Below are 23907 nucleotides of genomic sequence, written 5' to 3'. Positions count from 1 at the left end.
ACCCTCACAATGAGTAGTCCTCAAACAGATATAGGGCTACAGGACTTTATGAACAATCCGCATTGACAATGCACCCAAGCCAGGTAAAAACTATATTTAGAAAAATGTTGTATAATTATCAAGATGAAATCAATTGGACTCCATATTGGAGTCAGGGACATGAAGCACTTCTGCATAATTGGACTAGCACAGACACTTTCTGCAATATTCCAATATCCTGCAGATCATCTGAGGGGTCAGGGATGATAAAGGTATACGCTGAATGATTACATCTTACAGAGAGAGAGAGAGAGAGAGAGAGAGACCCATCTGTTATTCATGAAGTTTAAACCAGCAGCTACAAGTATCAATCAATCTCTTTCACCGTTTGTGCCACTTGTGCGTCACTGAGTGCGCACTGCGCCCTGCCCGCTGCTGCTGCTGGAGGACGAGAGGCTGTGCGCTCACTCACATTCAACAGGCACAGAGGGACACTTTAGGTTTTTCACTTTCACCGCGTTTCATTTGTGCTACTTTATGACGTCTGGAGACCACACTGCGGGAACCTTTGTTGAGAGATGTCTGCTCTTTAGCGAGTGGTGATGCTTTGCGCACAACGGTGCCAGCTGGTTCGCAAACCTTTTCCCACCACACGCCACAGTTCCGCGCCCCATTAGGTAGATCAGAGTGAAACAAGCATTCAGAGGGAAGGAGACGAGAGGAGAGGATGGCGGCTCCGCACAACGGATCCAACATCACGACCAACTACACCAACCAGTTCGTGCAGCCGCCGTGGCGCGTCGCGCTCTGGTCCATCGCCTACAGCGTGGTGCTGGCGGTGGCCGTGTTCGGGAACCTGATCGTGATCTGGATCATCCTGGCGCACAAACGCATGAGGACGGTGACCAACTACTTTCTGCTCAACTTGGCGTTTTCGGACGCGTCCATGGCCGCGTTCAACACTTTGATAAACTTTATCTACGCCGCGCACGGGGAGTGGTACTTTGGAGAAGCGTACTGCAAATTCCACAACTTCTTCCCCGTCACGTCGGTGTTCGCCAGCATCTACTCCATGACCGCGATAGCTGTGGACAGGTGAGATGGAGGCACAAAATGACTGATGCTCTCTCTCTCTCTCTCTCTCTCTCTCTCTCTCTCTCTCTCTTGGTTAAATTATTTATTTTATAGAAGAGGTAGAGGAATAGAACTGAAATCTTTATCTTTATTATCGTTTATTGTAAAAGCAGGAAATTGTTGCTACTCCCGGTTTGTGTGTAAAAATGCATTAATACATAGATACACTTAAAACAAAATATCACAGATGAAAACAATAAAGATTAAAAAAGATTTGCATATAGAAGTACACATTGATGGTCGACCCTAATACAATCACAGTCACACACACGGCACATGTATGAAATATAATATAAAGTGAGAATAATACGATTTAAATATGTTTATTATATATTAACATCTAAATAATTTGGTGGGTGTCTCTGTAAATCTTATGTGCACTGGAATAAATGAACAGAAGATATCAGTACACATATTGAAGAGATACACAATATCAGGTAATGAGGAATCTATGGAAGAGCATCTCCAGCCGAGGGTGTAGAATATACCTATATGCCCAGTGCACCATCAAATCATTAAATGAGCAACGAAATGTCCCGAGCACATGCGGAACAGAATTAAAGCTGCACAGGATGAAAGAATATCATTGTCACCCCAACTCTTTCATCTCGAGTGTTTCACGCATGATTGTTCGACATCTCGTTTCCCATTATTCCACTTGACTATGCTCCGTTCGACCAGCAGTGGTGGAAAATGAAATCCTGTGCTTATGACAAGAAAAAGAAAAACAACTCGGATTCATGTTAAGTCTTCTTTGAGGACGCGATGTCCTCCACGCTGCAATGAGCTCTACAATGGAATTAATGGATATCCTAACTTGTGCACTCATGCTTAAAAAAAAAAGTAGAGCTCATACATATGTAGTCTCCATTATATCAATTGAAAATTCCTGCCACATTATTTAATCAGAGTTCATGCTCCCTGCTGACTTACGCAAACATTTATTTCAGTCCCCAGTGGTGAAGTGGGTAATTACCTGTTTGTGCTTTGAATTATTATAGTGGGAAGGCGGCTGCATAGTAGAGGGGGCTGCACTCTCTCACTCCGTGGGGTCTTTTCCAAACATAAAATTTTATGTTTTACAGCCACTCAATCACAGACTGTGGCTGTTGTGTTTAGAAGGGTCTCCAATGCAGAGACTGTGTGTGTGTGTGTGTGTGTGTGTGTGTGTGTGTGTGTGTGTGTGTGCGTGTGCGTGTGTGTGTGTGAGTGAGTGTGTGTACGTGTGTGAGTGAGTGTGTATGTGTGTGTGTGTGTGTGTGTGTGTCTGTGTGTGTGTTCACTCACACCCTTGAGAAGATCACCCTTCCATGCTTTCATGCTCCCTGACTCTCATCCTTTCACTCACATGCACTCATTTTATTCATCTCCTTTTGCTTTCCCATACCCTTTCCGTCTCTCCTTCCTTATTTGTTCCCTCCATCACTCTCTCTTTTCTTTCCCCCTGTTGTTTTCCAGTAAATGTGGCCATGCAGTCATCACTATCAGCCGGGCTTTGATACTGATCAGCGGATGGTCAGACGTCATAATGTTTGAATAAAGGGATTAGACCGATGAAGGAAGCGGCCACAGGCTCAGTGTAATGAAAACAAAGATCATGACGAAGCCGTGTACACACACTCTCACACTGAGTTTCTGTGTGTGTGGACAGCTTGTGTGCAATTGTCACAGTGTGTTGTAATATTGTGCAAGGTGTTTTCCTCCTCCGGTACTTCTCCTTGACACAGGGAACAGTGTGTTTCCTGAGGCCGATCTCTTCCACAACAACTTCTACGCGTTGGTATTTTTGGTTCGCTGTGTCCTTTCCATTCTGTCAAGTGTGTGCTGAGCAACAGTACATACCCGTGACCCACGTGATGTAGATGCAACCCCCCGGGTCATGCTTTTCGTAACCTCGGCATGGGGCTGTCTCTGCTCTGATGTCTTGAAATGGCATGAGGCCACAGTTCGTGATCATCTGTGAATTGGTCCTTCCTGCTGACTCCCTGTGCTGCTGTCTTTGGGCACTGCAGCAAAAGATAAACTCCGGTCCAGCGCATGTTTGTGTGTGTGTGTGTGTGTGTGTGTGAAAGAAAGCTGCCGAAGCCTTAAAGCTTTTCATGGTATCACAGCTTGGGACTTTTTCATTATTCACACTGCTGAATGTGTAGAAAGAAGTCACATCATTACGACTGAAAACAGTGAAGTAGTAGCGTAGAAACTTCAACAGTTCATGATATTTATATTTGTTTCAGTATGTGTGGTTGCAGCAGCATTTTTCTAAACAACCTATGTATAGTGTTACTGCATGTGCAATTGTGTACTGCATGTGATAATGAGAATACATCCCTACTCAATCACTGTCTGGAGTCCCTCATTACAGCCACAGCCATTACATTACATTACATGTCCTTTGGCAGATGCTTTTATCCAAAACTACTTTCGATTAGTGCAATCAATATCTATGAGCACTTAGTATCTTCGGTCTCTTGCCCAAGGACACTTCAGCACGCAAATGGAGAAGGCTGAACTGCCAACCTTCTGGTTGGAGGACGACCACTCTACCCCTCAGCCACAAACGCCCCGCGACAACCAGTAAAACATTCACATTATGCACTAAATATATTTACAATCTGTATTTTTCTTTCAAGTACATCTTGTACATGAACATTTCATATGCTCATATTATCTTTTGTTGACCATTCATAACAAATGTAGCTACTGTGTGTGCTACTATTGCTTTACTGCAACAATTGGCAACAAAACAGCTTTGCCAACAATACTGTTTTTCAGAATATTTTCTACAGTTTGTGAGTCATATACGAAGAACGCAGCAGGAGGGTGTCCAGGTCAGATGTTTTCATGATCACAGGACAATGTGCAGAACTATAAGGGGGGAGTGGTGCCTGTGTAGACCAGCAGGATGCAGGACATTTTTTTTTTGTGTGTGTGTACATCGACACCAGCATCGGATGGTCAAGGACCGAGCAGCCGAAACGACACGGTCCCACATATGTGAATGTGAAACCAAATTGCCAGACACAGGAAGTGGGTGTTTTATTCTGGTCCATTTACCAGGCCTTTGCATTTACGTAGGCTCCACCCTAATGTCGAATGTTGCAAACACACGGTAACTCAACAGCAAAGAGGAATGAATGAATACAACTAATTTGACAAAACAAAGTAAACTATATTTCACAACTAAAAAGACTGGTTGTGTTTCGTTACATTAATGTTACCGGAAATAAAGTAACAAAACCGGTGATAATGATGTGAGTGTGCAGGGTGAAGCAATAAACTTAAATTGATCCAGGTAATGAGTGAGGCGAGGCGGTGAATTTTACCATTTATCTTAATTAATAGCCATGGATACAACCATCACATATCCTAATCACCAAAAGCTCTCAAATCGCTGTCTCTCCCAGTTGACAAATCTTTGTCAGCGTCTTTGAAGTGTGTGATGCCTCTTCTTCATCCTGAGATATTTTAATTAAAAAAAGGTTTTACTTCAGTGCGTGTCGTTTGCTAGGAACATCAACACGCCCACTCGACATTTTCCTGCCGATTCTCACCTGCGTAACATCACAGTTTCTTAAAAAAAGTAATTTAACTAAACTTGTGCATTCACTTTGAGATTTCATTTGTCCAGGTCTCTAGATATCAATCTGTGAGATTTCTCCCTCCACTGAATATAATGAAGCTTAATGGAATTTGGTTTGTTGCCCAAACAGCGTTGGAAAATAACCAGCAGTGATCATCCGGTGCGGGCAGATGGCCGCCCGCCCTGAGACCCTTCTTTAGTTATGAAGGGAGTTTTTTTTCTTTCTCCACTGTTGCCATTCTCTTCATATCATATTCTGAGGTCTTGGCCTGAGCCTGTAAAGGGCATTAAGATAATAGAAGAAAAGTCTCATTGAAAACTGTTGACAGCAAGGTCAGTGGTCCATCCAGTGTTTTAGGTCATAATGTTGTTGTCGTCACTGAATTATTAATGCATAATGTGTCAATGCTGCCACCAGCACAAACAAAATCCAGTCGCCTTCATTGTGTTGTGGTGACAGCAGAAATCATAAAACTGTGGCTCAATAGAGCACATACCTCTGTACGAGCCCAACAGCCTCAGATTTAAATTAGACAGATACAGATTTAGCATCCACATCGAATTGGACAAACTCATATCAGTCCTTTAAATAAGCCATAATTGTTTCATCAGTTTCCATGAAGTCTTCCCCAGGTGATTGGTAAAAATGTAACAAAACATTTATATGCCTCCGCGGTAGCAAAAGCCGGAGTCATTCTGTTTTTGTCCATCCTATTCTTGTGAACGCAAAATCTTAAGTAAGCCTAGAGGGAATTTCTTTAAATTTAGTACAAACATCCGGTTGGACTCAAGGATGACCTGATTCGATTTTGGTGGTCAAAGGTCAAGGTCACAATGACCTCAAAAAGACATTTTTTCTCTCTTATCAACACGATATGTGTGGAACAACTTCAGGGAACTGTATCACATTTAGAATAAACCTTCACTTGGACTTATATTGGATTTTGGTTTCAAAGGTCGAGGTCGCGGTGGCCTCACAAAGTAGGTTAATGTTTTTCCTGACCATGATGTGGCGTCCTCCTATCGGTTTCTTCCTCTCTTCATCAGTTTATGCATGAGAGCAGGACGTATTGATTTCACATTCAGATTTTGTAATGCTTTCCCTCAAAACCCTGCACGCTTACTACAACAGCTCCGTTTGTGCTCTAATTTGCTCTGGTTGTGCGCAAACTGTGTGCTTGCATTCAGATATTTTGCTGCCCCTAGAATTAAATTTCAAGTAAAGTTCATCCACAACAAGGGGCGTAACCTTTTCTCTTGTCAACACAAAACCTGGCATTCTATTGGTTTGGGAATTTTGACAGACTTGTAATGCACAAAATGTGTAGGAAAAAAAATGGGGGAGCAGAAGTTTCGTAGGAGCATAGCAACAGAAGAGAAGAGCTGGATTGCAAAAAATAAGAATGCAAGTACACAGTTTGAAAGAAAAGATAAATTCTGGTTACATGGAGGGGCTATTTGAGTTTGAGTGACATCAGTAAGTAAGTCAAAGACCATACTTTTGAATAAAGATGGGGGATAAAAAAGCATTGATCCTTCCACCTAGTCTTGAAAATCAATCTGTTCAGTAGTTTCCACGTAGCCTTCCGGATTGACAGGGATGAAAACATAACCTCTTTGTTGGAGGTACCAAAGCAAACACTCTGCATGGCCGGATGCCTCTATCGTTAAGCGTTGTTAAGTACTTTAATGACACTGCTCAGTGAGGGTGGCAGAAGATTTAACATCTCCCTCTCATCTCAGGACACTTGGCATTTAGTTGGGTGCATAATATTTTGCTACTTGCTGTGAGTCTCCTCTGCCAGTTAAACACCAGGCGTTGATAAATGGTGTGTTTACTTGGTAAAGTCACATCACAGTGACACGGCTTCCAAACAGTACCTTGGAGGAGAGCCACCCTGTGCAGCTGAAGTGATGACAGACTCCCAGGTGGAACAAAAACATGACATGATTTATTATTCTGTTGCTGTAATGTCTCTGCGATTTTGAGCCCCGTGGATGCTAATGCCTCTGCGAGTGTGTGTGTGTGTGTACATGTTTGAGTTTAAATTTACATTTCGGGAAACTGAAGCCATTTTGGCAGGTTCTCTTTCCTAAATTGCTTTAATAAAAACTCTCAATGCGCTGTTTGAGGGTTAAGGCTTACTTTAAGGGTCAGGGTTACGTTTAGGACTAGGGTGAGGATTGGAGTTAGGTTGGAATCGGGGTTAGGATTAACTTTAGGTTAGGATGAGGATGAGGATGAGGATGAGAGGTGGTGGTCTAGTGGCAGAATCTTGGACTATGGGCAGAGAAGGTCTCTGGTTCGTCTCTGGTTCGACTCCAGGGAGAGACAACAAAAGACAAACCTGGATGGATCTGTCCAAAAATCCAAGAGTCTCCCTTCCCTGTATAGTGCCCCTGAGCAAGGCACCTTACTCGCCCAACATCTGCTCCCCGAGCGCCGTGAATGGTCGCTCACTGCTTTGAGTGTCCTGCACCAGATGGGTCAAAAGCAGAGATTAAATTTCCCTACCTGCATGAGTGTGCCTTTGCATGTCTGTGCATGTGTTTTGGACTAATAAATGCATCTTAATCTTAATCTTATGATATTATGATCAGTGTAAATATTAGAATTATGATTAGGGTTTGGGTGAAGTGAGGAATGAGGCTTCGGGTGAACATTACAGAATTAGGTTCGAGGAAAGGATTTGATATAAGATTTGGGTGAAGATAACAATGATGTCAGGTCTAGGATGAGAGTTCAGAATTAGGATTAGGCAGTAGATAAGGATTAAATTCAGGTTATGGTCAATCTTAAAATGAGTGATGATGAAGTTGGTGTTTCCCTCTTATTGTTCATTGGTTTGGTGTCCAGTAGATCAGCCACTTTTGTGCTAGCTTGTTGAAGCTCAAATAACTGTGACTCCACTGGCTTATACTTGATTGGCCGGCTCCTCTGACATGCTGACATCCATAAGGGCCAGCATGCCTCTAAGAATGAAAGCCAATCAATTAGTGAATAGACGGGGCATCTTTGTTGATGTCCCTCGGAGGTATCCAGTCACTGAGGTGACAGGATAAGCTCCAACCTTTGAGCTCAGCCATTGAAAGTCATGTAGCATCCTCACTTGGGTTCAGGCTCAGAGCTACAATCTCCTGTTGGTTTGGAATGTATCACGGTGACATTCAAACAAAATCTCATCGTGTCGTTTTTGAAACGAGTAACCCCCCAGAACACCAGGTTTACAGGCTATGTTCCAGAAAATAAAGAATGACACATTTAATGATTAAATCGATAATCAATCAATGTTTGCCATGTTGTTGAGTCAGTTGTGTATTTTTTAACCTCATGACCTTTGACCTGCAGGTACATGGCCATCATCCACCCTCTGAAGCCTCGCCTCTCAGCAAGAGCGACCACAGGAGTCATCGTCTGTATCTGGAGTCTGGCCGTGGTCCTCGCCTTCCCCCTCTGCTACTTCTCCAGAGTCCGAACGCTGCCGCGCAGGACGCTCTGCTACGTGGCCTGGCCCCACATGGCCGACGACCCCTTCATGTGAGGAGTATTTAAATAAACTCCCTTTAACAAGAAACATTTCAGTTTGATACCAGCGCTCCACAACCGCAGCTTCTGTTCCAAAATCTCTTGTTTGAACTCGTGGCTCCATGTAGATTAATTAGAATTGAATTACTGTTTCAAAGTTACAATCTACATTTCAGTGCAAACATTGACTCAGTGTTTTTGTAACTTCTCACCATACAGTGTGATGTGAGGTACAGCATCATCCTCCTTGTCCTTGGTAAAGTGTGTTCAAGTTAGAGTATATTGAACATGACAGTTCCAATCAGCTTTCATTTGGTGCCACAGAGCGTGAGGCTCAAACAGAGGATAAAATCTGTGTAAGGAAATATCCTAAAAAAATGTCCTAAACGCTGACTTCATTTTCCTCCTTCTTCTTCCCAGGTATCACATCATCGTGACAGTTCTGGTCTACGTGCTGCCTTTAGTGGTGATGGCCATCACTTACACCATCGTGGGGGTGACGCTGTGGGGAGGGGAGATCCCAGGAGACTCGTGTGATAACTATCACGGGCAGCTTCGGGCGAAAAGGAAGGTAAGAGCGCTCCAGGTGCAAATAGAGATCCATACCTTCGAGGATGCAGATATGACTTGGATCATTCCAATTAGTAACTGTGAACACGTGGGTCTTTGTGCGTCAAAGGTCAAAGACCCCAGAATATCTGTAATCTTCTGCCTGTGAGCAGCTCCACGTAGTTATCATCTCGCTTTTTCATGATCGGAACTTATATACGAGAAATTTGAGGGAAAATTATGCTTATTTGCCTGTAAAGAAAAAAAGGATTTCTTTGGGAGGTTTTAACTCATCGGCCATTTCTCTTAAAACTAAAACAAAAGCATCTGTCAGCACAGAATTATTAACGTTCATTTGTTTGTGGAGCGTGTGCGGCAGGTAGACGTGCTGCACCGAGAACATTTCAGCAGAGGAAACCCTGATTCCACTCAACACAACCTTTGAGGTTGTCACTTGTCTTTAGTCAGCTGCTTGTCCCTGAGTCCCGGCGGACTGCAGCTCTGAAAACCAACCCTGTCTCGAGGCGTTGTTTGTCGAGACATCAGAACCTATGCCCTTTATGTCCCAGGAGTCTGGCCCGTATTCAAGAAAGTTTTTGTTAACAAAGTGGTCTGGCACTGTGTTGAATGGACGAATAACACACTCTTTGTAGCGGATTAAGAATTAAAATAAAAAGTATCCATATTAAACTTCATATTAAATGAGAAGCTCTCCAGTTTCTGTGGACTTCCCATGCCTGTCTTCCTTGTTTGACGTCTTTGTAAATTTTGGATAATGAGATGTGTGAACACAGCAGGGGACCACCCACCACCCCGCTTGAGTCACCGCAAGCGAGTGGGGGCGTTGATGACACCGGTGTCATAGTGAAGTAAACACGATGATGCGTTCTCCACAGCGTCACTTCCTGCCTCTGACTGCTGCACCTGGCTGCTCTACCTCTCTCCCCTGATTCACTTGTTGCTGTTGTGAACACGTCTGTGCAGATAAACGTGTGCATGTGTGAAAGGAAAACTCTGAATAAACTCCTTAGCCAATTCTCCAGATTTCACTCGCATGTCACGTCTGAAATCGGCTTACGACTGATAATACTGTACTGTATGTTTTATGGAAAGGCATATGACCTGGTATCCACAGTTGAGGCAGTGCAGGGATGGAGGTGTCTGGTTGTGATTGATTGAAAATCCCAACCAGACAGGCTGCTGGAGCTTAGAGAAGGCTGGAATCGAGCACGGAGCTTTGGTGGTATGCGCAAGAAATCTTCATTCGGCTTTTATTGCTAGGCAACCTCAAGCAGCCATGGTTATTAAGAGGAAATTTGGTTTTTATTTTACTTTAATTATATCTCCACCAATGAAGTTATATTTTCACCCCGGTTATTTATTTTATCACTTTTCTTAACACCCCATTGTTTATTTCCTCCCACAAATTTTTTTAATCAATTTCTCAGGGAATAATTCATACATCAGAATGAAAAAAAAAACGAGCGGCACATCCACTCAGTCTTTACAGATACTTCAGGCATCCCCAGACGCCCGCTGCTCTTGTATACAACTCCCCCTGTTCTGTAAACTATGTGATGAATGAACTTAGCAATAAACACCCGTAATGAAACACATACTGTGTATAAACCCATTAAACCACTCAAAAGCGACAAAATCACCATAATAAGATAAGATAACCTAATGTGAAAAGCTGAGGGGAGTCAACAACAAGGAAAACATTTAATGAGCAAACTCTTGCAGGCTGACAGTTATTTAAACAAGTGAGAAAGTGAAGCATTTATAAACAGATTGTATCCAGACGTCAGGTGTCCAATCACCAATCACTGCTACATCTTCTACTGTAAGCTGTAAGGAACTGTTCTGCATCACCGAAAATCATAAAAATAGGAACAGACACAAGTGCAGCACCCAGATAAAACTCTGCTTTGACATTCTTTCCGTTTCACTACGTATCTTCTCTGGAAAACTTTACTTTGCTTCTAATCTTGTCATTCATGTAATGTTGTGAGTGCTCCACAACTGCTGAGTGATTCAGAGCTCCCACAGACTCTGGGCCTGAAGGCAGGGTCCGAGCTTCCTTCTCTGGTCTATGCTTGCGTTCTACATTTCCTGAGCATCAGTATCGGCTTCCCATGCCTCGGGTTGTTATTTCTGAGTCTTCCAGCTGGAAAATGAACCTTTCGGGAGGTGAGATCAAGAGCAGCTGCACAAATCAATAACAGAATATATTTGTGGGTCCGGGTGTTTGTGCGCTGCTCTCTGTGCACAGGAAGAACCCACGTTTTTTATGCTTCTCTTTATTTTCAGTGTTATTTTCTTTATTTTAGGGGCCTGTATATATTCAGTAGTTTACATTTTGTGTATGTTTGTTTGAGTGTGTTGTGTTCTGGTGGAACCGTGCTGTGTGTTTGTCCTGGGGATGAATGTCATGAGGGTGGAGAGTTGAATGCTCGGATGCTCCGGTCAGAACAGGTTACAGAAGAGAGCACAGCCCAGGGCAACACTGCCAAGCATCCCAGGAGTAGCTGGTTCAAAACCTTATGTATTAACTGTATCCCCAGAATACCCTGGATAAAAAAATACAAATTAAGTGAAATCATTAAAATTATTGGGGTGAAGTAGTAGGAAAACAAACAAAGTAAAATCAACTAGACGGCCTCCACAGAAGTCAAAGGAACTGTGACAGACAAATCACAGACACTGAGTTACTGCAGGGATTTGTGTCGGTCAATATCATGCATGTCAGATGGAAGCGATGAGCTTTATTTTTATCAATACAGCTGCTTGCAAAGGCTGCGTAATGAGTAATGAGAATTTTACAGACGCTAGATCCCCATTAGTACGACCTTTGTTTACTCCAAGTCTATTTCCCCACATGTTAATGAAGTTACCAGTATTTCTGTTTGAATGCTTCTAAAGATAGAAGCACAACTCAGGACTGCGCTTGAACGCATCCTGTGTAGACTCGTTATATAAATGGAATAGCTCTGTGCTACTTGTCAATGATTCTGAATAATCACTGTTATTTTAATGCATTACAATCAGCTGTGGTTTGACCAGACTGACCTCTTGTTTGACCAAAGATATGTTTGACTTTGATTTGGTATGTTATAAGTTTTACATATATTCACATTATTTAATTGAATATTCCCCCATCCTTCACCCTGTAAACTGCTGCATCACTTGACTATGTTATATGTTATGATGTTATGTTATATGTTATGTTACATAGTATGTTATTTTTCAATTTTGTAAAGTCGTCTACTGCGTAGATGTTGCCTGCCATGTCACAAGAATTTCACTGCTCCGATGACGCTGTTGTTGGTGCATGTGACAATAAACTTTGATTTGATATCAATATCAGTTAATTAGATGATCAGTGATGTCAGCATGACCACTCTTCTTCTTTGGTTTGTGTTGAACAATGACGATTAGGTTACTCACACAAAAGGTCCATGCAGTCATGTGATGCAGGTCACCAAGAGGAAATTAAGTAATGACGCAGGAAGTGTAGATATTATATAAACGCATCCGCTCAGGATTTTCTTGCGTTTCACCTTGATGACACATTTCCTCTGTGGTGTGATAGGAAGAAATATATTGTCTCTATTGAGAAAGAAATTCAAAAGACTGTTGTATTAAGTGAATCCATTCTACGGTAATCACCACACTGCAGGCGCACTACTTTAAACTCACAGTGGGGGCTGACCGGTCATAACGCTGAAGTATGAATCTTTGAAATCAGTTTAATCTGTGCTCGTTTTATTGTGGAAGCACCATTGGTTCTTCTCTGATGACTAAGTGCGTATGTGGTCCATGTATTACTCATGTATTAATCTTGTTATGTCAAAATCCTTATAGGGACTTGTCTACCTCATGGGGACAAAAATGAAGTCCCCATAACGTAAATCATTACATCTTTAAGTGACAGCATGTTCTAATGTTCTTAGGTAAGGTAAGATTAGCGTTAAGGCAAGTAGTATGATTAAGGTTAGAGTAAGTCTCCAGTAAATCAATCTAATGTCGTCTGAAGTCTCCGGGACGTGTTTGTGTGCTGGTGGAGAGGATTGGGATGGATTATCTCTGCCAAATCAGATTTTTTTCCAGCAATTAAGTGTCCAGCCAGTGTGTTTGTGTGTCCTGCCAACCTCCGACAATAATGGCTCTGCTCTAATCCCGACTGCACAGGTGTCAATGGAGGTGTCTGCGAGACGAGCTTAGGTTTGCACAGGCGGGAACTCGGCCTTCTGCCCTAATGGAAATCACAGTTTTAAGGGTCAGTCAATGTGCCACTCTATGATAGAATAGGAGTTGGCTGCTTTCCTTTGAGAGTAAATGGCGGCCTTAAGTAGTGGGACAACAGTCGAGTAGCCTCCACTGCTCTTCTGTTCGAGGCAATAATTGATTCTCTGTGTGTCTCACACCTTGACAAAGGCTCCTATTGAAACACCACAGCACCTCGGATCTACCTTTCTTTCTTTTAATGGCACATAACCACTGACTCAAAAGAGCAACGACTCACCATATATAAAGCTGTGAGTCTCCTTTGAATCACATCTATCATTGAAACGTTTATTTCAAGAGATGCTTCCTTATATTCCCTAGCAACCTTTTCCCCTGTGGAATAGTTTTTTTTCATTATTGTATAGCACAGAAGTTGGAGGGAGACTTTTCATTATATCTGATACCTTGGGCACATGTTGCTGAAAGTGTTTCTGTATTGTACTGGTATTGTATTCAAGGTGGATGGTGAACTTAAACACAAGATTCCTGTCCTGCCACCTGTGTGTTATAGGTTTGTAGAGTCAAAAACATTTAGCCTAATAATGCTTTTTCAGTACAACTGAGCTGCAACAGTAAATAAGTTGGACTTTGCATATCAGTCGATATTGAGCACCATTCTGACACCAGTGCATTACAGAAATTACACAGCTTCACTTCACGGAATTTCCGGTCAGCATGAAATATTGTCCAAGTGCTGAGATCTTAGCTAGCTCCGGCTAATGGTACACTACTTCTCCAGTGCTCTAAAAACACTACCTGCAGATGGCAGTACAGTGCAAACTCTCTTGAGTAGATCAATTAGCGTTCTCACCGATACCTTATCCGGCATTTTGAACAGTATTTAACGGATTTTCTGATGCTGTTAACGGAACATCTGAATATTTCAGTAAAATTATCACATGATTATGATGGGTGTTGCAACAAGCACTTGCCTCAGGGGGCCATAAACTGAGGTGTCCCAAACCAATGACAATTAGGGCCCCCGCGTCTCTTCTGCCTATAGGGCCCCCAAATTACCTGGAAATGCCCCTGTCTCAACCGAAAGATCCCATCTTGCAGAAGAGTATCTATACATTTGTTGTATCTGGCTTTTGTCTTTATCGTACCACATGATGAATTGTTGATAGAACTCATCATGGCTCGGAGCTAACTAATGGGAAGTAATTTATGGGATTAATGAAGGAAAATAAATCTAGGGCCGGGGCACCCCCAAGACTGCTCGGGTTTTAAAATCTAACTCAATATCCACTCTGTATGATAAAAAAGCTCATTAGCATGCGAGTTTCATTAAGGTTCTTTCAAAAGCCAATAAGCATCGAGCTAATAGGTTTTCCTCATCCACTTCCATTTGTTTCCCACTGCTCACTTTGATTTATATGTGAAATTGTGCCAGATACAGTGAGTAAATACAAAGTGTTTCTTTGCAAGTTGCTCTGTTCGTGTTTCGGAGATGTTCTTTCACAGTCATCTCTCATTTGCATGCCTGCTGCCGTGCAGTTATGTTTTGAAATAACTGCCTGAGTCATAAAAAATATCTTGTTAACATTGACGGAATTCACTCACAGACTGACTGAATCATGTTTGGCATGTGGCAGATTCCTCACACGGAGAAGCTGTTTGCTGTAAGAGACTTGTTTTCTGCATTCAAGGATTCTAAGACCTTCCTCTGATTTGAGGATTTGTATGAATGCAGAAGTTAGTGGTCGGTGACTGGGACTATACGCAAGAGGCAAAACCTTGCACGTGTTTTCCTTCTGATGGTGAAAAACACCCAGACAGAAACGTTTTCTACACCGGGGCCCGTAGAGTGAAAGCTGAACAGAATCCTCTCCTGCTGGGGAGTTAAATGACTTAGACTGACGACTCGTCGTTTGGTTCACGGTCTGTTTTATCTCCCAATGATGTTTGCTGGAGTGATTAAAACGCTCGTTTTGAATGTAAAGGAATTGGCTTATTTTCTGTCTTGCTCTGAAGAGGCAAACAGTTTCGTTGCTATGTGTAAATAACACCTGGACAGCATCTCAAATGCTCATCAATCAATATATATTGTCACATATCTTGTTTGTTTCAGCCAGCTAGCTAATTTGGATAAGATTGTGTGTTAATTCAGAATATTTACAGCATAATACAAGTTTGTTGTCTAGAAATCGACCCACTCATACAGCAGGGAGTTGGAAGCTATAATATAAATAAGACATCGAATTCCAAAGGTGACTATAATATTTTTCTTTACTACCATTTTAAACTATTTTCTCAAGTTGAGGGTTAGTTTAGTGGTTGGTTAGCACCATGCATATTTTTCTTTCTCTTTTCCTCCATTTACGAAATATTTCTCAGAAGAAATTCCTAAGAAACCCAGTTATGCAGCTTTCTCAATGATTCTCACATTTACCAATGTTGTTTTTATGATTTATTGTAATTAGTCAAGAATAAAAATCCATGCACACTCCAGAGCGTAATTAGCAGTGACGTGTTTGTGCAAAATGAATTAGCTGTTGCATTTTTTTCACTTCTGCAGTAGACGACATTATTGGATCTAAATTAAACTAAATGTTTTCAACATTTATCATATTTCTTAATTAATGTGGTATTTAACACAAAGCACCATGTTCTTAAATCAATACACACTGCAATGCCCCTTTAATTCACTCATAATTATATTGTATATTAATTAGGATACATGGTGTCCAATAATCTGTGATTGATTGCTCTGGTTTCAGCCTTTTTTTCCCTTAAGGCCGACTTGCACAATGGTTTATTTACTGACCGAATCCTGCCTCTGGTCAACATTATGCAGCTTTTTTCTTTCTGACAAAATTCCCCAGCTTTTAGGTTCTGATCAGTGATCAGTGCATTTTGAAACCCGGGTTTCATTAAAGCAGATAAAGGGAATCAGGCTTGAATTCTCATCATTTCCATCAGCACCTTTACACTCAACCTCAACATGTGTGACCCGACAGCCTCCTCATTAGATAAATTCCCACAGCGTCAAATTCCACATTCTAAAACGTCTCATTAGCTCAATAAAAAATCTCTGTTTACTCATATTGTCATTCATCAAATTTCTGCTAGACGCAAGACATTTTTTTTTTGTTCATTAAATAGTGGTGTTTTGACATTTTTCTTATCCTCTAAGATTTAATGAGAATGGCAGGAGTTTTTTACATTTCAGTGTCACTTTAGATTTAATAATAATCCTAGAGATGTGAAAATATTTTTAATATAAAACTCTGAAGGAACTTATCTGAGGAAGAAGAGTGAGGAAGACTGTGGATTAGATGTTTTCATCAATCATGTGTCCTTTATGCTTATGTACTGGATTTTAGAGTGAAATACATAAGGAATGCAGTATTTTTTCCTGACTATGAATAATGTGTAATATTTTAGACGGCACTAGCTTGGTTTAAAGATCTCAAAGAAATACAATAAAATTTCTCCTCTGGACTGTTTAAAACTGTCTTACAACACATCCAATAAGTTCACTACTTTTACAATGAGATGTGCTTACATGTCAAAACAATAGGTTTCCTGTAAGGGCTGTGGTAAAGCAGACACACATTCTCTGAATGTTTGAGAATCCAGCTTCATACAAAATATCCTATGTGTAAATATATCTTAAATTAAATGGTTGTATTGAGTTCTCTGGTATTTCAGATATGAACAGTTAAACAAAACCCAAGAGCAAATGTAGGTTTCTATCTTCGGGGTATTTAGCTTAATGAAAATCCTGATTCATTACATTACATGTCTCTTAGCTGATGCTTTTGTCCAAAGATACTTACATTTTAAGAACACTCCATTTTAGGGGTTCAGTATCTTATTTTTGGTTTCCCTCCTTGTTTGCATGCAGGGATTTTGATGGGCACTTTTTTCTCCCAGTCCAAAGACACGCAGATTGAACTCAGGTCAACTGGTGATCGTAGATTGATCGTGGGTGTTGTTGGGAGCATGACTGGGTCGAGACGGATGGATGAACTACTTCTAAAATGTAGTTTTCACTGTTACAAAGCCAGAGACAGATTTGACCGACACTTATAATTTTGAATAAGTGCAGAAAACCCTTCACATTCCTTTTAGAGCCCTCTCCTGCCTGTCGGAGGCTTCTTTGGTAAAAGCGCTGTACGTCACCTGTGACAGAAACATTTACACTCACACCAATTTGAGCTTTTACGACCTTTCTCTAAATTCCTCTTGAGCCGCATTCAAATCCCCATCATGCCTTCAGAGAGACAGCGTCCATGCAGAATGTCATCAAACAGAGAAAGTACTGACTGAGTGCTTCACCTCGGTTTAGCCGCCACCGGGCACAGTGTACAGCGCGGCACATGTAATGTGGTAAACGTCTTTGAAACATTGCACTCGAAAAAAAGGATTGTCAGGATTTCTGTTTATATTACAGCAAGGACGCAAAACGTGTCTGTTTTGTCTCCGGGAGCATGACTCTCCCGTCACACAGTTTGATAGATGGTGTTCCCAGCTACCACCCAGAGAGAAGCCACAGTGGTTTATTCCATTCACGTCCAGTAAGAAACCGACTGGAAAAAAATTCACTGACTGATTGATCAGTTGATAAACTATTCAGAAATGATGGAAATTTACTTTCTGGGATCTGTTGTAGTGACATTAAAAACAGACGAGTACAAAAACGACTTTTGTTCTTCAATATTTTTGAAATGGTAAAGTTTTTCTGTGTCATCCGGGCCCATGTCTTTGCTATATAATACCATATTGGTCAGTTTCGACCGGGTACAGAACAGATGTTAAAGTTAAACAATGTTAAATGTTAAATAAAGTAATCTGGGGTAAATAAAACAACATGGTTAATGTGAGTAAAAAAAATGTTTGATTTACAAGAGTAAAATAGCTCGGCCTACCGGTAAATAAGTTCTGAACTGGTAATGTTCACAAGTAATTAAGTTGTTTAAAAAAAAAAATGATGATGGATTTACAGTCAGTTATAATCGGAGGGACGGTTCTTTACAACCTTATAAGATTCTGCACATTTAGATAAAAAGGCCAACGTAAGAAATAGTGAGCAGGATTTATTAACAAGAAAGGTTTTGGAGGTCAAGGTCAAAAGGCACGGAACAGCAGACATTACACTGACTTGTTCTAACCCTTTCTTTAACCTACACCTAACCTTAAAACATATCTTCACATAACAATTTATGTTCTGGAGACTTATTTTGGTCTCCATGAGGAAGACAAGTCAAAAGAACATGAGTAATACCTGGAACACACACACACACACACACACACACACACGCACGCACGCACACACACACACACACACACACACACACACACACACACACACACACACATACACTCACAGATACAGGTGCAACCAAAATACTGTAATTCAGAAAAGCACTGAAATGACTTGCCTTCTTTCTTCTCCTCAATTATTGAAATGTTCATTCTTTGCTGAGAGGGGGAAAGAGGGTGGTCAGTGGTTTTGCTTTCCTATATAATTTCCAGCAGCCTGCACACTGATATCCCTGACTCCGCTTCTGTGTTTCCATGGACACCTCACACCCACTCGTTCGCTCCCTCTCTCTCTCTTGCAGGTGGTGAAGATGATGATCATTGTGGTGGTGACCTTTGCCCTCTGCTGGCTGCCCTATCACGTCTACTTCATCGTGACGGGTCTCAACAAGCGTTTGAGCAAGTGGAAGAACATCCAGCAGGTCTACCTGTCGGTGCTGTGGCTGGCGATGAGCTCCACCATGTACAACCCCATCATCTACTGCTGCCTCAACAGCAGGTGGGTATCGACCGGGCTCAGTTGACAAACTAATATACACAAAGGGGTTACAGTACAGCTGGACTTCACCACTGGTACTGACTGAGAGGACAAAAGTTGAACTTATTCTATTATCATGCTGATCAATAAGTTAAACGCAGAATTCCGTTTTTTATTTTTGACTTAAGACCCACTCTTATTTCTTTGTATGTCTATGTTAGGATATAATAAAAATAACCTGAATGGGTCTGGATTTTTTGTTAATATGTTATTATTTGTTAATAATAGAGAAAACAGAGATGATCAATAGGCTTGACAGAAGTGACTACAATAACATTTCTATAATTAGTAAATAGTATCCTGACAATCCTTCAACTGGGGACAATAAAGACACAAGTTGAACCAAATGGCAAGATGCCACAGCTGATGAGAGACGAGAGTCAGCATCCTGTCCATTAAAGCTGTTGCAAGACACGTTGGCTTTTGACAACCATATCTCTAGCATCTTTTATTTTTGCCATTATAGCATAAATAGGAAAAAATAATGTACAGAATAAAGGACACAGAAAAGTTGTCCATTTATGTTTAAGTTCTATGAAATATATATATATATGTATATATATATATATGTTTACTTTCTTAATTCAAGTCATGTGCTTATATTTGTGTTCTTTTTATTTATCGTAACTTACAATAAGGTTTAACCTGTAAAATATGAAGCCTCATTTACATTTCTTTGTCATGATGGTTTGATAACGACAAAAAAATATATTTTACCCCTTATATCTGCATCAGTCCCATGAATCCATATGGTTCGTGCTGTAATTAATGTTTTTGTTCAGTGTGCATCACTGAGTGTAATCCTGTGTCATCACTATTTGTTTTCCAGATGATAAAAGCTGGATTCCTCATTATCAACTCAAAGTCTGAGCTCTGTCAGAGCTCCTCATTATCTGCTAATAGTAAAGAGAAACCGTCCATGGTGCTTTAAACTCAAGCATAAACAGAAATCCACTGTTATGATATGGGAAAGGAAAACAGATCAATTTCTGTATGTCAATAACATTTCATTATGTAGTTTTGTAGCATTTACCACATGTGTCCCTCACATTTTCTCTTATTTTCGACATAAATACTTTCTTTGTGTCCTTCGTTCCCTTTCGATCTATTTGACCATAAAAATATCATTTTTCGAAAACGTTGACATGCTTTTGAAAAACATAGAGAAATGAATCTTAAGAATGTATGCTGCTTCGAAGAAAATAAACCATGGAACCATCTATATTATTAAAATGTACCCATATGTCATTTTCATTTGTTTCCCTTTCCTTGGCCTCCCTCCAGGTTCCGAGCAGGCTTCAAGCGAGCGTTTCGTTGGTGCCCCTTCATCAAGGTGTCCAGCTACGACGAGCTGGAACTGCGCTCGACGCGGCTGCACCCGACACGCCAGAGCAGCATGTACACGCTGTCGCGAATGGATACCACCAGTGTGGTTGTTTACGACCCTGCTGAAGGTGACGGCGGCCCCGGTGGTGGCTCTGGGAGGAAGCACTCCCTGTCCGCGAGGAAGAAGAGCTACGTCACGTCTCGCCACACAGAGATCACAGGATGCAACGGCGGCGGCGGGAAAACACAAAATGGAGCTTCACCAAGTGTTCAACCCGAGGAGTTCTCTTGAGGAGCTTGTCCATTGACGTGACATTGTTCACACACACACACACACTCACATGTGTATTTCAAAAATATACACATACAGTATGTACATCATTCATTGTACATACAAACAGTGCACATGGTTGTCGCTGTGCATTTTATCAAGGTTGAAGTGATTATTTTAACATGGAGCAAATGAACTCGGATATGAAGGTTATTGATTCATGGTTTATATAATATACACTCGTTCATGAATTGCAGAACAGGCCCAGGGGCCTCAGGGCTTGTGGTTCTTAAAGCCTCGGTTTCAAATTACTTTTACTAAGCGGTTTTCAGACATGAAATCCAGAAAATGCTCGGGCCGGACCTTCTCCGGCTTTTCCCTTTTACATAAGAAGAAAGCAAGCAGGAGGTTGTGAGGGGGTTCAGGTGAGGGGTGGCGTCTGGGTCAAGCATGAAGGAGACAGGACATGGCTATAACTTCACTGCGGAAATCCCTGTGTGTTTGGTTTGCAGCACACAAACAGCAATTCTTGCACTCGCATGACTTTTCAAGTTGACATCGTCGTTAAGCAGCTTTACTTTCATTTTGCTCGTCATTTTACTTTTCATTATCACCCATTATCCTTTAATATAAAACATTCGCCTATATGAGTGTAACCCATTATCTATTTTACTGTTTAATCATCTGCCCCCTGCAGTGTACAGTTGTACAGTATGTTGAATAAAGTCAAATTAACTTAATAAGAAAAGCCATTTAAATACGTATTGAAAAGCAGAATTGCTCCACTTTATGTAGATATACTATAATATAATGTATAGTGATATAATATTATGTATGGATGATAGATCCAGAGAGGTGAACAGGTTAACAAACCAGAGACAAAGACACAAAATGAATGCTAGTGCTGGGATTAGTGCATGTTTGTGTGTGATGGGGGGGTTCTGATAGATGGGATTAGTGCCCGCTCCATGTCTGTGCCCACAGGTCTGTCGTGTCATTGTCTGTCCACACTCAGGAGCAGCCTTAACAACACCTTGAACAGTGTTTTTCAGGTGCTTTCCCTTTAAGCTACATATTCAAGGTCCCTCTTATCCCATCAGGCCTTTCTCTGTTTTAATAAATTCAACATTTATCTTTAATTGCAATTGAGTATTTAAATGCAGTCAGCGCACTAACGTTTTAATCACAAGATGTAGTCGATGGATAATGAAATTGATTAGATCTGCTTCGACTCATATATATGCTGGAATGGAAAAGGGGAGAATCTGAAACTACTACTGTACGTCACAGCGATTGTAATTATGCAAGTGCACCATTAATTGTATTTCCATCTGTAAGTATTCACCCGTTATGTCTTTCAGAGGATGCACTCTGCGTCTGGTCCACCCTGAGATGATTGGCTCCATTCACCATGTCACTCTCTGAGTTTCTCTGAATGTATTGAAATGGAGTGAGGCCTTTGGTTACATCACTGTAGGAAAGGATGTGTGTCCTGGAAAACTGCCAATGAGCCAGAGGCGAAATCCAATGCACATTTGTAGCACATGAAGGAAAAGGTTGCTGGAGAACTAGATGATTGAAAAGCAAATTAACCAACTAGAGCCCAGTGGAGCAGCGTCCATCAATTTGAAAATGTCAGTGAAGTGAAGGTTACAAAATAACCTGTGCAGTGAAATGCAGTTAATGTTTGTTCTAATGCTCTGTAGTATTATTTTAGATACAGTACATAAGTACATGTATACAGAGTACACAAACAGTACATTATGGGCTACTGTTCTTGGCTCTAGCTTCCTTAGAGCTGTTAATCCTGGGTTGTATCTAAATTAAAATCCTTGTGTGACTGCCCCTATCAAAAGATTGCGTTAAATGTTTTTTGAACTTATGTTGTTGCCAGTAGCAGTAAAAGCAGAATAGCTTTGACTTGTATTACACATGTTGAAACATTATAAATATAATTCAAGCTTCAATCTAAATGACCTGAAACGTAGGAGCTCAATGTAAATGTTTTAATTGTTCTTTCCAACATTTGTTTGAAGACTTCATGAAAGTATTTACTAAAGAATGTGAAGACAAAAAACGTTGTTGTGCATTATAGTGTCTTGTGATTTTAAGCTTACTGAAGTTGGTTCAATAGTTTGTACGTGTTGATGTGTTTAAATGTTTGAGTTTTATCTGAATGTACAGAACAACGTGTGCCTCACTTTGTCAAGTGATGAAAATACTCTTTGCTGTTTTTTTCAAAGGTAATTGGTCAATTTCAAGCTGAGCCTTCACTGCGTTATGTTCACCCTTTTGTTTGTGTTTGATCTGAACAGACCTCAAGTTGAAAATAACCTGAATTGTCCTTCAAAGAAACACACTAAAATGATAATTGCTTAAATGACAATTATTTTGGTAATTTTAATGAATCTTTAAAGTTCTCTATCAAACCTTTCTAATTGTAAGAAGATTTCCATAGCTCTGCCGTGGTCAGTGCTGATGTGTTTGCTTCAGGTTGCCTCAATGAGCAGCCGATCCAGTGTCATGAGAGTTTACAGATCACTTTACGTGCTTAGGATCTTTGATTAAATGTGTAACTGTGGCTTGTTGCAAATGCAGTGAAATACAGGGAAAAAATACTGAGCAATAGTGTTTTGTTTTGTGCAGACTAATGTAATAATCCACAACTTTTTATTGTTCAATTGTATGGAAGCAAACTGCCGTCATAAAACAAAGATATTTTACTGCGATTACCTTGATTCAATCATTATGTGTGAGCATTCTTTGTTATTGTGATGTACTTCCATATCAACCTCTGGGCTGCTCGTTAAAATATTTACATTTTCCTCTATAGGAAGGGAGTAGTGGGGTGTTGACAGCATGTTACTGAAAAGAAATAGAAATGTGGGGGCAGATACTCGCCATTGTCCCAATGCTGGTGGCTTTGGTAACCTTCTCCAGTATCGCCATGTTTTCTACATTTCTTTACAGAATTAAAAACAAGAATACAGTGGTGTGTTCTGTGGTAGAATACTCCAGTAACTTGCACACTGCACACATAGCACATGCAAACACATATATGAAAAGGAAGTGAACTCTGGGCCTTAGAAACTTCAAATATTCAGAAACTAATGTATATTTATATCTTTGCTCAGGAGCTGCTGTCAGACCACTGTGATGCTGTGTGATACACTTGAGATCAATACAAATGTTGTGGATTAAAACGTTACGTTGACCTTCATGAAAGTTTCAGTATGCGTTGTTGTTTCTGTTTTGCTGTTCAGAGTTGCTTAATAAACCATGAGCTCATAAATTCCCCGTGACAGTGTGAACACTGCAGCTGAAGGAGTCCCTGCAGGGGAACCAACGGAAGATTTACAATCACACAAACTAAATTACTTTCATGTCCAGCTAATCATTTATCCAAGCAGGCTGCACGATTAACAAGCCTGTGAAGAGCGAATTTCTGA

The 23907-nt window shown here is 40.9% G+C and overlaps 1 protein-coding gene across 1 annotated transcript; it reads left to right on the top strand.

Annotated features, from left to right (window-relative positions):
- Nucleotides 1-630: 630 nt before the first annotated feature.
- Nucleotides 631-23733, top strand: tacr3a (tachykinin receptor 3a). The gene is made up of 5 exons (XM_062388889.1): nucleotides 631-1074; nucleotides 8043-8231; nucleotides 8640-8790; nucleotides 18626-18822; nucleotides 20146-23733. The coding sequence occupies exons 1-5, from the start codon at nucleotides 707-709 to the stop codon at nucleotides 20477-20479; spliced, it is 1239 nt and encodes a 412-aa protein (XP_062244873.1). The 5' UTR covers nucleotides 631-706; the 3' UTR covers nucleotides 20480-23733.
- The last annotated feature ends 174 nt before the right edge of the window (nucleotides 23734-23907 follow it).

This window comes from Platichthys flesus, chromosome 5, assembly GCF_949316205.1.
Source record: "Platichthys flesus chromosome 5, fPlaFle2.1, whole genome shotgun sequence".
In the NCBI taxonomy this organism is placed as follows: Eukaryota; Metazoa; Chordata; class Actinopteri; order Pleuronectiformes; family Pleuronectidae; genus Platichthys; species Platichthys flesus.
The sequence above is the reverse complement of the archived record's forward strand: the minus strand, read 5'-3'. Positions and strand labels throughout refer to the sequence as shown.

Bases quoted from the DNA above. Each gene is read 5' to 3' on its own strand.
- tacr3a (XM_062388889.1), top strand. From the start codon at position 707: ATGGCGGCTCCGCACAACGGATCCAACATCACGACCAACTACACCAAC. The intron at 8,232-8,639 runs GTGAGGAGTATT...TCTTCTTCCCAG, and splicing joins ATGGCCGACGACCCCTTCAT to GTATCACATCATCGTGACAG. The intron at 18,823-20,145 runs GTGGGTATCGAC...GCCTCCCTCCAG, and splicing joins TACTGCTGCCTCAACAGCAG to GTTCCGAGCAGGCTTCAAGC.